This window comes from Balaenoptera ricei, chromosome 1 (assembly GCF_028023285.1).
Source record: "Balaenoptera ricei isolate mBalRic1 chromosome 1, mBalRic1.hap2, whole genome shotgun sequence".
Taxonomy (NCBI): Eukaryota; Metazoa; Chordata; class Mammalia; order Artiodactyla; family Balaenopteridae; genus Balaenoptera; species Balaenoptera ricei.
This window is the reverse complement of record NC_082639.1, coordinates 157,106,840-157,121,348: the sequence shown is the minus strand read 5'-3', so window position 1 is coordinate 157,121,348 and position 14,509 is coordinate 157,106,840. Positions and strand designations below refer to the sequence as shown.

Genomic DNA, 14,509 nt, shown 5'->3' with positions numbered 1-14,509 from the left:
CAGGGAGTTATTTTTAATTTTGCAAGCAAGTAGAGAGTGCTTGCACAATTTTTGCAAGTGTATAGAAAGTGAACAGTTTTCTTGATTCACAGCAGAGCATTATTTCACTTTCCTGACACTCACCTGGAACACTGGGGAATTTTCTGAATGCAGCCTATCTTATTATGTAATAGCATCCATTGTTAAAGTATAGCATTACAGCCTAATAATAATTATGTTGTAAACTATTTAGAAAAAACTAAGTTAAGATGTTATTTTTTTGGAGCTAGGGACATTTACTTTGAAAATCCTCATAGGAAAAAAATTCAATGTTCTGAGCAAAACAAGAAATTTGATTATAAAAATGTGTGATATTGGACTCAACTATTACAGTGTATAAAGCTTGTGATCAACTGGTTGACAAAGCAAACATTCTAAACTGCACATTGTTAAAAGTACTCATTTCATGATGTATATTGGTACGAAGAAATCCTTCATTAGTTGAATGGATTAAACTGTCCAATTGACATGTCTTTTTCCATTCAGAGCACTATGTGTGAGAGTTACTTTAGGAATTTTCTCTTTTTTTTTATACTTTCGAGATAGTTACTGAAGTTGAGTGCATAAACAAAGAACACTTGTGTAATTTAATTATGGGCATGCTGTTAACTTGATTTCTTTCTTGGTGGTTCCAGGAAATTCTAGAATGATGTAATACATTTGTATCCAGTACGAAATTATATAGCATTTCTATCCTGTGTTTTTTGTTTGTTTGTTTTTTTCCTATGTTAAAATGAGAACGTCTGGCTCAGGGTATTGAGTAAATTTAATATTATTAATAAAATTCAACTCAACTAATTTTCTTTTTAAGCAATGCTTTTAATACTAAAGGGTTTTGTTTTGTTTTGTTTTTTGGGGTTTTTGGTTTTGGTTTTGGGTTTTTTTTTTTTTTTTTTTTTGCTTTTTGCTTTTGTTTTGTTTTGGGCAGTTAATTGAGGAGCATTCATGTAACAGATCAGCATAGTAGAAATGTTGAAAACATTTGCTAAGTGTTGAAACAGTTTCAGCACATGACGTAAATGAAATGTTGGATGGTGTATCAAGAGAGGAGTTTAGAGTTTAGAATATGATAGGAAAGGAGGGTAATATTTCACCTCTTTAGAGTCCTCTCTTGACCAGTCTCTCAATCTGCAGTAAGACCAAGATCCAGGGAGTAATAAAGAAAAGGTTCCTCAGGGACCAAAATAGGGCTATTTCTTTCTCCTTAGATCCTTAACCTTATAGGTGTGGCCTCTGCATTCCTTTAGCACTTTAGGACTTGATGTGTCTCCATAATATTATTTTACATAATTTTTCTAACAGATTTGTTAGGTTATCGAGCTCACAGATAATTAAAAGGAAGAGAAATTGTTGAAGTAGGAATTACACTCTTCTAGGGAGGGACTCCCCACCGCCAAAAAAAAAAAAGAATAAAAACTTATAAAAGTATAGCAATAAAGTAGCTTTACTGTTGGGGTATATTAGATAAATAGCCCAAACAGCTACCTCAGGGAGCTTCTAAGGATATGCATGCTCTATTGATCAGAGAAGAAAAATTAAATTACATTTAAGATAATATCAAGAAAACAAATTTTTTTCAATGTAAGTCTATTCAAAATGGTAAATTTTGATATTTAAATGTTATCTATTCATTCATAAAATTCTTTAGTTCACAAATATGAAATATATGAAATGAAGTCATACTTTGAAGTACTTAGTCCATATCTATTTTGATCTTTGAAATCCACAATGTTTATTTAATAGTCACCTCTTACCATAGCATGTCTGGAGCACCCAGTGTGTACAGAGTGTAGTAGAAAAAGAAGGCATATGATCCCTGCCCTCTAAGACCTTGCCTTCTGAGAGGAAACTGTGTGACAAGTGATCATATGCTTGTGTTTCAAACTATGAAAGAGTAATCTGAGCAGAGTGCTATATACAATGGAAGACTTTTTAGAGGAGAGGTGAGTTTTGAAATGAATTTAGAAAAAAGTATGTAAGGATATGTACCTATATATATATATTTAGTCAATACCAAAAAGATTTTGTCTCCTTTAATTTACTGTTGAATAAAAATTTAGCTTATTCCTCAACAAATTAAAAGCTAATAGGATGTTATTTAAAGTAAGCAAGACACATCCTCCGCTACTACCGTCACTTGGGTAAAAGCATGTGACAATCACTTAAAATCTTGCTAAGAACCTTTCCATTTATTCTGTACTGCCTACTTGCTGCTAGGCCACAAGTGGCTGGCGAAAGAGATTAAATCCTTAATTTTCTGTTTTTATTTTTATTCCTAGGTCCCTGTATTGATCCACCAGTATTGGAGAGTATGAAGCTCAAGGGTGTCATTAAACGCCATTATTATCCTGGGGACAGAATAGATTATGAGTGTCACAGAGGATACTTTTATGTGTGGCCTTATCTCCTCGCATCTACTTGTGAGCCTAATGGCTCATGGAGCCCTATTGAAGAAGCATGTTTAAGTAAGGAAACAAAACCATTTTTGTTGTTTTTTGCTTTCTGTAGAGATTTTTACACATTTTAGGGTCAATTTTCCACTGCAACAATAATGATTTTCTCATGCAAAACTAGGTTTTAGATAGCAATGCATTTTTTCAGGCTTTGAGAAATCTCCAGGGAATCTTTATTGGTGATTGGTACCTCAGTAAATGTGAATGTTAAGTTTGCCCTTATAATAATTAAAGAAAGAAAATAATATTTAATCAATAGAAAAGAGCAGTGTAGAATTTTGATCTTGATTTAAATGTTTTGAAATTGGTATGAAAAAACGAATTTGAAAATTTTCTTTTAGGAAAATCATGTCCAAATCCAGAAATAAAACATGGTGAAGTATATGCCCCAAATAAAACCTTTGAGTTTGAATCAGAAGCTCACATTTCTTGTAATGAGGGGTAAGTAAGTTACTCCTTAGAGGAAATAAGTTAAATGTTATGAATTCCATTTTTCTTTGCTTCTCAGCTTAATCATTCCCTTAAAGTTGATTTCATTTTTCTTTCTAGGTCATAAGTTGCACTTGTAGCCAAACAACTCTTGGACTTTTTATGGAGAATGAAATGATGTGTAATTAATAGAAAGGAATTTAAATTGAAGAAAAGCAAAATCAAATACTAATTATATGTGATAATAAACCTATTGGAAGCATTGAAAATGTAGTAATCATGGTGACTTTATCCTTAACAACACAGTGCACCCTAGTAAAAATGGCCAACTCTCAGAGTTGAAGGAGGACTCACAGAAATGACACCAACAGTGTAAGAGGGCTCCTTTTTCTCCACACCCTCTCCAGCATTTATTATTTGTAGACTTTTTAATGATGGCCATTCTGACTGGTGTGAGGTGATATCTCATTGTAGTTTTGATTTGCATTTCTCTAATAATTAGTTATGTTGCGCATCTTTTCATGTGCCTGTTGGCCATTTGTATGTCTTCTTTGGAGAAATGTCTACCTAAGTCTTTTGCCCATTTTTTGATTATGTTGTTGTTGTTGTTGATATTAAGCTGGATGAGCTGTATGTATTGGAAATTAATCCCTTCTTGGTAGCATCATTTACAAATATTTTCTCCCAGTCTGTAGGTTTTCTTTTCATTCAGTTTATGGTTTCCTTTGCTGTGCAAAAGCTTTTAAGTTTAATTAGGTCCCAGTTTTTATTTTTGTTTTTATCTCCATTACTCTAGGAGACGTATCCAAATAAAATATTGCTGCAATTTATGTCAAAGAGTGTTCTGCCTATGTTTCCCTCTGTATTATAATATACTGTCTTATATTTAGGTCTTTAATCCATTTTGAGTTTATTTTTGTATACGTTTGTATATGGTGTTAAAGAATGTTCTAATTTCGTTCCTTTTACTTTTATAGCTGTCCAGTTTTCCCAGCACCGCTTATTGACTGTCTTTTCTCCATTGTCTATTCTTGCCTCCTTTGTCATAGATTAATTGACCATCAGTGTATGGGTTTATTTATGGGCTTTCTATCCTGCTCCATTGATTTATATGTCTGGCTTTTTTGCCAGTACCATACTGTTTTGATGACTGTTGCTTTATTGTATAGTCTGAAATCAGGGAGCATGATTCCTCCTGCTCCATTCTTCTTTCTCAAGAGTGTTTTGGCTAATAGGAGTCTTTTGTATTTCCATAAAATTTAAAGTTTTTTTGTTCTAGTTCTGTGAAAAATGCCATTGTATTGAATCTGTAGATTGCCTTGGGTAGTATAGTCATTTTGACAATGCTGATTCTTCCAATCCAAGAACATGGGATATCTCTCCATCTGTTTGTGTCATCTTCAGTTTCTTTCATCAGTGCCTTACAGTTTTCAGAGTACAGGTCTTTTGCTCCTTAAGTAGGTTTATTTCTAGATATTTTATTCTTTTTGATGCAGTGGTAAATGGGATTGTTTCCTTAATTTCTGTTTCTCATCTTTTGTTTTTAGTGTATAGAAGTGCAACAGATTTCTGTATATTAATTTTGTATTCAGCAACTTTACCAGATTCATTGATGAGCTCTAGTAGTTTTCTGGTAGTGTCCTTAGGATTTTCTATGTATAACATCATGTCATCTGCAAACAGTGACAGTTTTACTTCTTTTCCGATTTGGATTCCTTTATTTCTTTTTCTTTTCTGCTTTCTGTGGCTAGGACTTCCAAAACTATGCTGAATAAAAGTGGTGAGAGTGGGCATCCTTGTACTGTTCCTGATCTTAGAGGAAATGCTTTCAGCTTTTCACCATTGAGTATGATGTTAGCTGTGGGTTTGTCATATATGGCCTTTATTATGTTGAGCTATGTTTCCTCTATGCCTACTTTCTGAAGAGTTTTTTATCATAAATGGATGTTGAATTTTATAAAAAGTTTTTCTGCATCTGTTGAGAGGATCACATGGTTTTTGTCCTTCAATTTGTTAATATGCTGTATCACATTGATTGATTTGTGAATATTGAAAAATCCTTGCCTCCCTGGGATAAATCCCACTGGATCATGATGTATGATCCTTTTAACGTATTTTTGGAGTTGGTTTGCTAGTATTTTGTTGAGGATTTTTGCATCTATTTTCATCAGTGATATTGACCTATAAATTTCTTTTTTTGTGTGATATTTTTGTCTGGTTTTGGTATCAGGGTGATGGTGGCCTCAGAGAACAAGTTTGGAAGAGTTCTTTCCTCTGCAGTTTTTTGGAATAGTTTCAGAAGGATGGGTGTTACCTGTGTTTCCTTATTGATTTTCTGTCTGGATGATCTGTCCATTGATGTGAGTTGAGTGTTAAGGTCCCCTACTATCATTGTGTTACTGTCAATTTTTCCTTTATGGCTGTTAGCCCTTGCCTTATATATTGAGGTGCTCCTATGTTGGGTGCATATATATTTACAATTGTTATAATCTTCTTCTTTGACTGATCCTTTGCTCATTATGCAGTGTCTTTGTCTCTTGTAACAGTCTTTATTAAAGTCTATTTTTGTCTGATATAAGTATTGCAACTCTGACTTTCTTTTAATTTCCATTTGCATGGAATACTTTTTCCATTTCCTCACTTTCAGTCTGTATGTGTCTCCAGATCTGAAGTGAGTCTCTTGTAGGCAGTGTATATATTGGTCTTGTTTTTGTAACCATTCAACCAGTCTGTCTTTTGGTTGGAGCATTTAGTCTATTTACATTTAAGGTAATTATTGATAAGTATGTTCCTATTGCCATTTTGTTAATTGAGTTTTGTTTTTGTAGGTCTTTTTGTTTCCCCTTTCTTCTTTCATTCTCTACTCTTGTGATGACTATCTTTAATGTTATGTTTGGATTCCTTTTTCTTTTCGTATGTATGTCTATTATATATTTTTGTTTTACAGTTACCATGAGGTTTTTGTATTAGAGTCTATATTTATACATGCTTGTTTTAAGTTGCTGATCTCTTAATTTCAAATGCATTTTAGGTACCCTGCATTTGTACTCTCCTCCCCTCACAATTACTGTTTTTGATTTTATATTTTGCATCTAATTGTTTTATGTATCCCTTAACTGCTTATTGTGGATACAAATGATTTTTACTATTTTCATCTTTTAACCTCCCTACTAGTGGCTGATTTCCTACCTTTCTTGTAAGTTTGCCTTTACCAGTGAGCTTTTCCATTTTATAATTTTCTTGTTTCTATTTGTGGCCTTTTCTTTTCCACCTAGAGAAGTTCTTTATCATTTGTTGTAAAGTTGGTTTGGTAATACTGAATTATTTTAGCTTTTGCTTGTCTGTAAAGCTGTTGATTTCTCCATGAAATCTGAATGGGAGCCTTGCTGGGTAGAGGATTCTTAGTTGTAGGTTTTTGTCTTTCATCACTTTAAGTATATCATGCCACTCCTTTCTGACCTGCAGAGTTTCTGCTGAAAAATCAGTTGATAGCCTTATGGGAGTTCTCTTGTATTTACTTGTTGCTTTTCCCTTGTTGCTTTTAGTATTCTCTCTTTATCTTTAATTTTCATCATTTTGATTACACTGTGTCATGGTGTATTCCTCTGTGGGTTAATCCTGTATGGAACTCTCTGCACTTCCTGGACTTGGGTGACTGTTTCCTTCCCCAGGTTAGGGAAATTTTCAGCAATTATCTTTTCAAATGTTTTCTCAGGTCCTTTCTCTCTCTCTCTTCTCCTTCTGGGACCCTGATAATGCAAATATTAGCATGCTTGATGTTGTCCCAGAAGTCTCTTGAACTGTTCTCATTCCTTTTCATTCTTTTTTTTTTTTTTTCTCTTCAGTGGCAGTGATATCCACTACTCTGTCTTCCACCTCACTAATCAGTTCTTCCATCTCATTTACTCTACTATTGATACCTTCTAGTGTATTTTTCATTTCAGTTATTGTATTCTTTAATTCTGTTTGCTTGTTCTTTATATTTTCTAATTCTTTGTTAAAAACTTCTAATTTTTCATTCCACGCATCCATTCTCCACCTGAGTTCTTTGATCATCTTTACTATCATTACTCTGAACTCTTTCTTGGGTAGATTGCCTATCTCCATGTCACTTAGTTCTTCTGGGGTTTTATCTTGTTCCTTCATCTGAAACATATTCCTCTGTTGCTTCATTTTCTCTAAATTGCTATTTGTATTTTTATGTATGTGGTAGGTTTGTTACTTTTTTTTGACCTTGGAGAAGTGACCCTCTGTAGGAGACATCCTATGCATCCCAGCAGTGCACTCCCCTCTCATTACCCAAGGGCCAGGGGCCAGCTGGTCCCAGGGTAGTATCTGGCCTGCGTTTGCAGACTTGGCTTGCAGGCTGCAGAACTGTAATTTTCTTGCTTCTGGTGTCTGCCCCCTAACCATTGGAGCTGGGTTTTGGTCCTCTGGTGGGCAGGGCCATGTCTAGGGATGTGTTTAGAGGTGGCTGTGGACTCAGGAAGTCTTTAAACAGCCTGTCTGCTCATGGGTGGGGGTGTATCCCCTCCCAGTTTGTTGTTTGGCCTGAGATGTCCCAGCACTGGAGCCTACAGGCTGTTGGGTGGGGCCAGGTCTTGGTGCCAAAATATCAGCCTCTGGGAGAACTCACACAAATGAATCCTTCCTGATATATCTGCCGCAATGTCTATATCCCCAGAGTGAGCCACAGCTACCCCCACTTCCTTAGGAGACCCTCCAAGATGAGTAGGTAGCTCTGGCCCAGGCTCCTATGAAGTTACTGCTTTTAACTTTGGTCCTTTGGTGTGTGTGAAGTTTTTTTTTGCACCCTTTAAGAGTGAAATCTCTGTTTTCCCCAATCCTGTGGAGCTCCTGCAATCAAGCCCCACTGGCCTTCAATGCCAAATGCTCTGGGAGCTCCTCTTCCCAGTGCTAGACCCTTGGGCTGTGGGGCCTCATGTGGGGCTCAGAACTCACTCCTGTGGGAGAATCTCTGTAATATAATTATTCTCCAGTTTGTGGGGTGCCCACTGGGGGGTATGGGATTTGATTATATTGCAAGGCTGCCCCTCCTACCAGTCTCCTTGTGGTTCCATCTTTATGTCTTTAGTGGTAGGGGATCTTTTCTAGTAGGTTTCAGTCTTTTTCAATGATGATTGCTCTATAGATTGTTGTGATTTTGGTGTTCTTGTGAGAGGAGGTGAGCTTAGGGTCCTTCTACTCGGCCATCTTAGCCACTCTGTCTTTGTCTTTTGAAAGTTTGGTTATTATGTGACTTAGTGTGGGTGTCTTTAAGTTCATTTTACCTGGGGGTTGTTGAGCTTCTTGGATGTTTATATTTGTGTCTTTCATCAAATTTGCAAAGTTGCTCACCATTATTTTTTTAAAATATTCTCTCTGCCCCTTTCTATCTCTCTTCTCCCTCTGAGATTCCCACACTGTGTAGGTTGATCCACTTGATGATATCACACAGGTCCTTTAGGCTCTGCTCACTTTTCTTCACTCTTTTTCCTTTCTGTTCCTCAGACTCAGTAACTTCCACCATTCTATATTCATGTTCACTGATCCTTCCTTCTGCTGCTCAAATTTGCCTTTAATCCCTCTATTGAATTTTTAATACCAGGTATTGTACTTTTAAGCTCCATAATTTCTTTTTGGTTCCTTTTTAGGTTTTCTAGCTCCTTATGATACTTCCATTTTGTTCACACATCATTTTCTTGACTTTCTCCAAGTCTTCCTTTAGTTCTTTGAGCATCTTTAAGATATTTTGATGTCTTTATCTAATATATCTATCATCAGATTTTTTCAGGAACAGTTTCTGTTCATTTGTTTTTTTATTCTGAATGGACCATACTTTCCTGTTTCTTTGTATGCCTGGTGATTTTTTGTGGAATATTGGATATTGGAATCTAATAATGTGTAACTCTGCAAATCAGATTCTCCCCTTTCCCTAGACATTGAAGTTTTTGTTACTGTTTTTGTTTATTGATTTTTGTATCATGTTTCTGTGGCAGGGATCACCTGAGATGTAAACTGAAGGTCTTCTCAGGCTGTTTCTGTGTTTTTTCCCTGAACATGCACACTCACTTTCTAAATTTCCCCACATATGCAGTTGTTTTTGAATGTCCTAGTCTTTAGTGCCTGGCTTCTGAGAGTGGAAACATGAAAAATGAAAGTGGAAGCAAATGTTGCTGGATCTTTAAATCCCGTGTAAGTCACTTCAGCCAACAAGGATAGGGCTTGCAAGAGTCGGCAAGGTGTGACAACAATGGCTGCCACCACTTTCTGTGATCAGAAATAGCAGTCAGCAATCAGAGTACAGATCCTTGGTACTTGGAAGACAGTCTTTTTGGCTATTGTACCTCCTGCAACCTGTGTGTAAGCTGCTTCAGGAGCACACTCACAGTTGCCTGCCACACTGCTGAGGGTAGGGGTAAGTTGCTGCTGTTTTCCTAAGAGCTGAAATTGACTGAAATTAATGCAATTTACCTGTCTGAGTTTTCCTCTAGAACTTGCAAGCCTTCAACAGACTCCAGAGTTCCAAAACAGTGACATCAGACAGATTCTGCCATTGCAGTTTTTGTCTAGTTATGGTGACAGATTCCTAGAACTTCCAACTCTACCACCTTCCCAAAATCCTCTCCTAAAACACTAATATACAGAAAATGAGTACAGCTTAACGGAAAAGTCAACTGGAACCTTGTACAAGCAGTTTCACTGATTATTTTTAAACTGATCAAGTAAAAATATTAGAACATCCTGTCATAGATATAGAGAGCCTATTAGGCACTTTGAAAGGTACCAAAAACTTAAAGCATAGACTCTTCTCAAAAAAAAGCTGTAGCCTGGTTAGAAACACAATATATACTAACATAATATATTAAATCAAAATAGTAAATAAGAAGTGCCAAATACATACCATTATTTATGATCATTACAATGAGAATCCAGAAGGAGAAGAGAGTACTGTGAGTTTAAATCATCAGAGAAAATTTCATTAAGTAGTATTCCCAAGCTATTCCTGGAAAGATATTCTGATCTAAAGAATATTAAAAAGAACTAAAACTTACCTAGCACTCACTATGTGTCAGATGCTAACTTATTCTCAAAACAACCCCATGAAGTATGTACTATTATCTCTTTTACATAGATGAGGAAATTGAGCAAGAGAAACAGTAAGAGACTTTCCCAAGCTTAAATAACAAGTCATTCATGGAGCTGGGACTTGAATCCAGGCAGGCAAGCTCTAGGGCCTGATGTCTCTGCTCAGTCCTTGCTGAGCAGAATGGTGTGAGCAAAAGCATAGAAGTGAATGTGTGATGCATTTGCCAGAGATGGTGAAGAGGCCACACTGACAGGCATAATAGTAATTTAGACATTTTGCTGTGGGACAGTGTGTGTCCACATGCAGAAACTCTTTATTTGATTAAAATTGCAGATTTGGTTAGCACTTTCATTATATCATGTCATTTAAGAAACTTCTCCCTCAAACTACTGTAGTGCAGAAAAACAACCATATAAAAATTTTCAGTATTATGTGCTATTAAACAAACAGTAACCTTTTCTTTTTTCATTTAGTTATTACTTAAGAGGAAAAAAAATTCTAACTTGTAACCTTATTGGAGATAATGTGCATTGGAGTGATTTGATACCACATTGTGAAAGTAAGTTAATTCTCACTTTATAATTTGGATTAGGAATTTTCAAACTTTTTGGCTTCAGGACCTGTTTATGCTGTTAAATCAACAACGATTCCAAAGAGCTTTTCTTTATGTGGGTTATGTCTATTGGTATTCATTATATTGGAATTAAAACAAAAGTTTTTAAAATAGTTAATTATTAAATCATTTTTAGGAACAGTAAAGTCAATACATGTTAATATATACAACATATTTTTATGAAAAAATTAAAAATTTCCAAAACCAACAGTGGGAATAGTGGCATTGTTTTACATTTTTGCAAATCTCTTCAATATCTAGCTTAAAGGAAGACATCTGGATTCAGTCTGTGGCAAAATCACACAATTTGTAGATTCTGGAAAATTTCACCATAAACTTACAAGGATGACAGTGAAATAAGACCATATCTTGGTATTATTGTGAACCATGGATGTAGTGAATGGATATGTTTATAAATTATAAATATGCATTTCTTAGCTAGCAGTGAATTTTATTTTTAATCACAAGCATATTTTCTCATTAAATTTCCATCTCTTATGATGATTAGAACAAAACTTAGCATGTCCTTATAGATAAATATAGGTATTTCATATAGGTACTTTATATAGGTATTTAAGAAAATGAGTTTGGTTCTTAAAAGTTTATTTCTACATGATTTGAATTTGGGATAATACATTTTCTCATGGAAACTCTCCTCTAAATGGATAAAGGATTCACAACTAACTTCTAGAAATCATATGTTAAAGAACTTATTGAAGGTAGTTCATAGGACTTTACTGATGCTGTCTTACTCTTTCACCTTCCCTTTACCTTTATTTTCTCTTTTTACCCCTTTTTAAGAGATTTTTTGTGGACGACCTCCAAAAATAAAACATGGAAAACACACCAATAGCTACAGGAATATATTTGAATATAATGAATTAGTAACTTATAGTTGTAATCCTTCAAATGGATCAGATGAATACTCACTTGTTGGAGAGAGCAAGCTTATTTGTTCTGGACCTGGCAAATGGAGTAGTGCCGCTCCTCTGTGTAAAGGTAATAATGTTTCCATTTGTTTCCTTCTTCATTTGTAAATACTGTGGAACACTTTGTAAATAGTTTTACCTATAAGTAAAACAGTCATACATGTTTATTCCTCCGGTTAAATTGACTTCTAGTTTAATTTAGGCCAAATTGAACAGAAAATAGTTCTAGTTGTGGGGTTTCCCACCCCTCACCCCAGATGTTCTTGACATTACAGTTTACACATTGTGAACTAATTGTGTGTGTGTGTGTGTGTGTATTAGGATTTTTTTGCTTGAAAGAACTAAAAAACTCAACACACCCTGCCTCAAAAATAAAGTTTTTTCTTATATTGCAAGATGTCTGAGAGTTCTGGCTACAAATAATGGTAGAGAAAATTTTAAAAAGCTAAGCTTCTCATTGATAAGAATGATAAACTCTGAACAAAATATATTTTTAAAACAATATTTAAGGCACTAGAGAGTTACATAAAGCAAGGAGATGCTAGAGGGTATTTGATTCTTGGAAGAAAACCACTGAATAACAGGATAATATTTACTCTTTTCAAGTGCACATGGGACATTCTCTAAGGTAGCTCATATTCTAGGCAATAAGATTATTTTTAGCACATTCCAAAGAATTGAAATCATTAAGTGCATTATCTGATCACAATGGAATAAACATAGAAATTAAAACAGGGCTAATCTAGAAAATTTGCAAATACTTGAAAATTATGAAAGGCACTCCTTACTAACCCATGAGTCAAAGATGAAGTAACAAGGGAAGTTAGAAAGTGTTTTGAATTGAGTAAAAATGAAAAACACAGTACATCAAAATATCAAAATTTGTGTGATACAACAAAAGCATTGCTTAAAGGGAAATTTATAGCATGAAATACTTGTGTAAAAGTCTCAAATCAACAATCTAAGCTTCCACCTTAAAAAACTAAAAAAAGAAGAGCAAACTCAAAATAAGGAGACATAAGATGATCATAAAGATAGAGAGAAATCAATGAAATTGTGAAGAGAAAATAATAGAGAAAACCAATGAAACAAACCCCTGGTTCTTGGAGAAGATCAATAAAATAGATAAAGCTATAACTAGGCTGACAAGAAAGAAAAAGATATTTAATAAGTCAGACAGAGAAAGACAAATACTATATGATATCATTTATATGTGGAATCTAAAAAATACAACAAACTAGTAAATATAACAAAAAAGAAGCCGACTGACAGATACAGAGAACAAACTAGTGGTCACCAGTGAGGAGGGGCAATATAGGGGTGTGGGCGTGGAAGGTACAAACTATTGGGTATAAGATAGGCTACAAGGATGTATTGCACAACATGAGGAATATAGCCAATATTTTGTAATAACTGTAAATGGAATGTAACCTTTAAAAGTTGTATTAAAAAATAATTTTTTAAAAAAAGAATGAAAAAGAGGACAACACTATTCTGCAGACATTTAAATGGATAGTTAAAAAATATTACAATGATGATAGTTGTAATATTACATCTTTATGCCCCACCAAACTAAATACATCATGGTAAAACTACTGAAAACAAAAAATAAAAGAAAAGAGAGCCAGGGAAAAAAGGTATTATGTTGAGGACACACCCACCCACCCCCATCCCCCCCGTTACCCACGTTAAGAATGACAGCTGATGTCTCTTAAGGAACTGTGGAGATGAGAAGACAATAATGTCTGCTAATGTGCTGAAAGAAAACTAAAACACTTAACCTAGAATTCACTGTCAAGGAGAAATCTTCCAAAACTGAAGGTGAAATAAATAAAAAACAGTTTCAGATAAACAGAAGTTTGGGGAATTTGTCATCAGCCAACCTGAACACAAGAATTGATAAAGAAGTTCTCCTGGCTGAACAGAAATGATGTGATACTTGATGGAAATTCAGATCCACAGGAAAGGAAGAAGAACATTATTCTGGTTTAAAAGGCTGTATATTTTCTGGCCCTTATCTATTGCTCAGATTTAATCTCATAAGATATCCTCTTGAACTCTCTGCTCAGCCCAGTGTTTTTCAGTTTTTTTTTTTTTTTTTTTTTCCGAATTCTGCAAAACACATTCATAGATATTGAAGTCAATCTAGAGGGTCATGACCTGTATTTTACTTTGAAGAAGTAGAGTAGAATGGGAAACACCAGAGTACACTGGTGTGAGGGCCGAGCATTTTGCCTGGCTAGCTTCTTTTCAACTTTTAAAATCGAGCTCAAATATTACCTTCTCAAAAAGTCTTTGCTACCTTTCTAAAAGAGCAGGGTACTGTAATTAGTGTCAGCATGACCTTAAAAAAAGTCCTAGAGCTAAAGAGTATCAAAAGTATCAAAAGTTTTGAACTTGCCCTGAATTTGTACTTGGTAGTCACACTTTCTCAAAACTTGTCATTAATGGAAAAAAATGTAGGAAAGCCAATAAAGTATAATGACAGTCTGTTCTAGGTGGAAAAACGTTATTAAGTTTCTCTAAATCTATTTGCCTGAAATTCAAATGCACAAATAAAGTCTTTTTTTTTTTCAATTAACATCTTGTCTTTCATTCCTCAGCTGTTTCTTCCCACTGGAAATTACTACTTTGCACTAGTTTTTCTGGTCCTGTGTGAAAGTAGCTTTTTATTAATTCTGGAATTTCTCCAATTTTCAGTGGTCAAATGTGAACGTCCAGTACTCGAACATGGAATAATGGTATCAGAAAGTAGAGAAAAATTTTCCTACCAAGCAGTGGTGATATTTGAATGCCTCCAGGGTTTTTACCTTAATGGCAGCAACCTAGTGTTCTGTGGTGGTAATAATACTTGGGAGCCTGAGATGCCAAAGTGTATTAAAGGTACAAATGTTGTCTTTTTCCTTTTTTTAAATTTTGTCTTTTAGTTTTTATTTCTTTGACATTGACAAGAATA

General features: G+C 34.8%; 1 protein-coding gene across 1 annotated transcript in view; it reads left to right on the top strand.

The window, feature by feature from the left end:
- Positions 1-14,509, top strand: part of LOC132353344 (membrane cofactor protein-like) — a 54,413-nt gene that overhangs the window by 6,249 nt on the left and 33,655 nt on the right. The window contains exons 2-6 of the mRNA XM_059904483.1: positions 2,319-2,504; positions 2,834-2,933; positions 10,485-10,570; positions 11,426-11,623; positions 14,254-14,436. Of these exons, the coding sequence (XP_059760466.1) occupies positions 2,319-2,504; positions 2,834-2,933; positions 10,485-10,570; positions 11,426-11,623; positions 14,254-14,436 (753 nt within the window). The remainder of the gene's footprint in view (positions 1-2,318; positions 2,505-2,833; positions 2,934-10,484; positions 10,571-11,425; positions 11,624-14,253; positions 14,437-14,509) is intronic.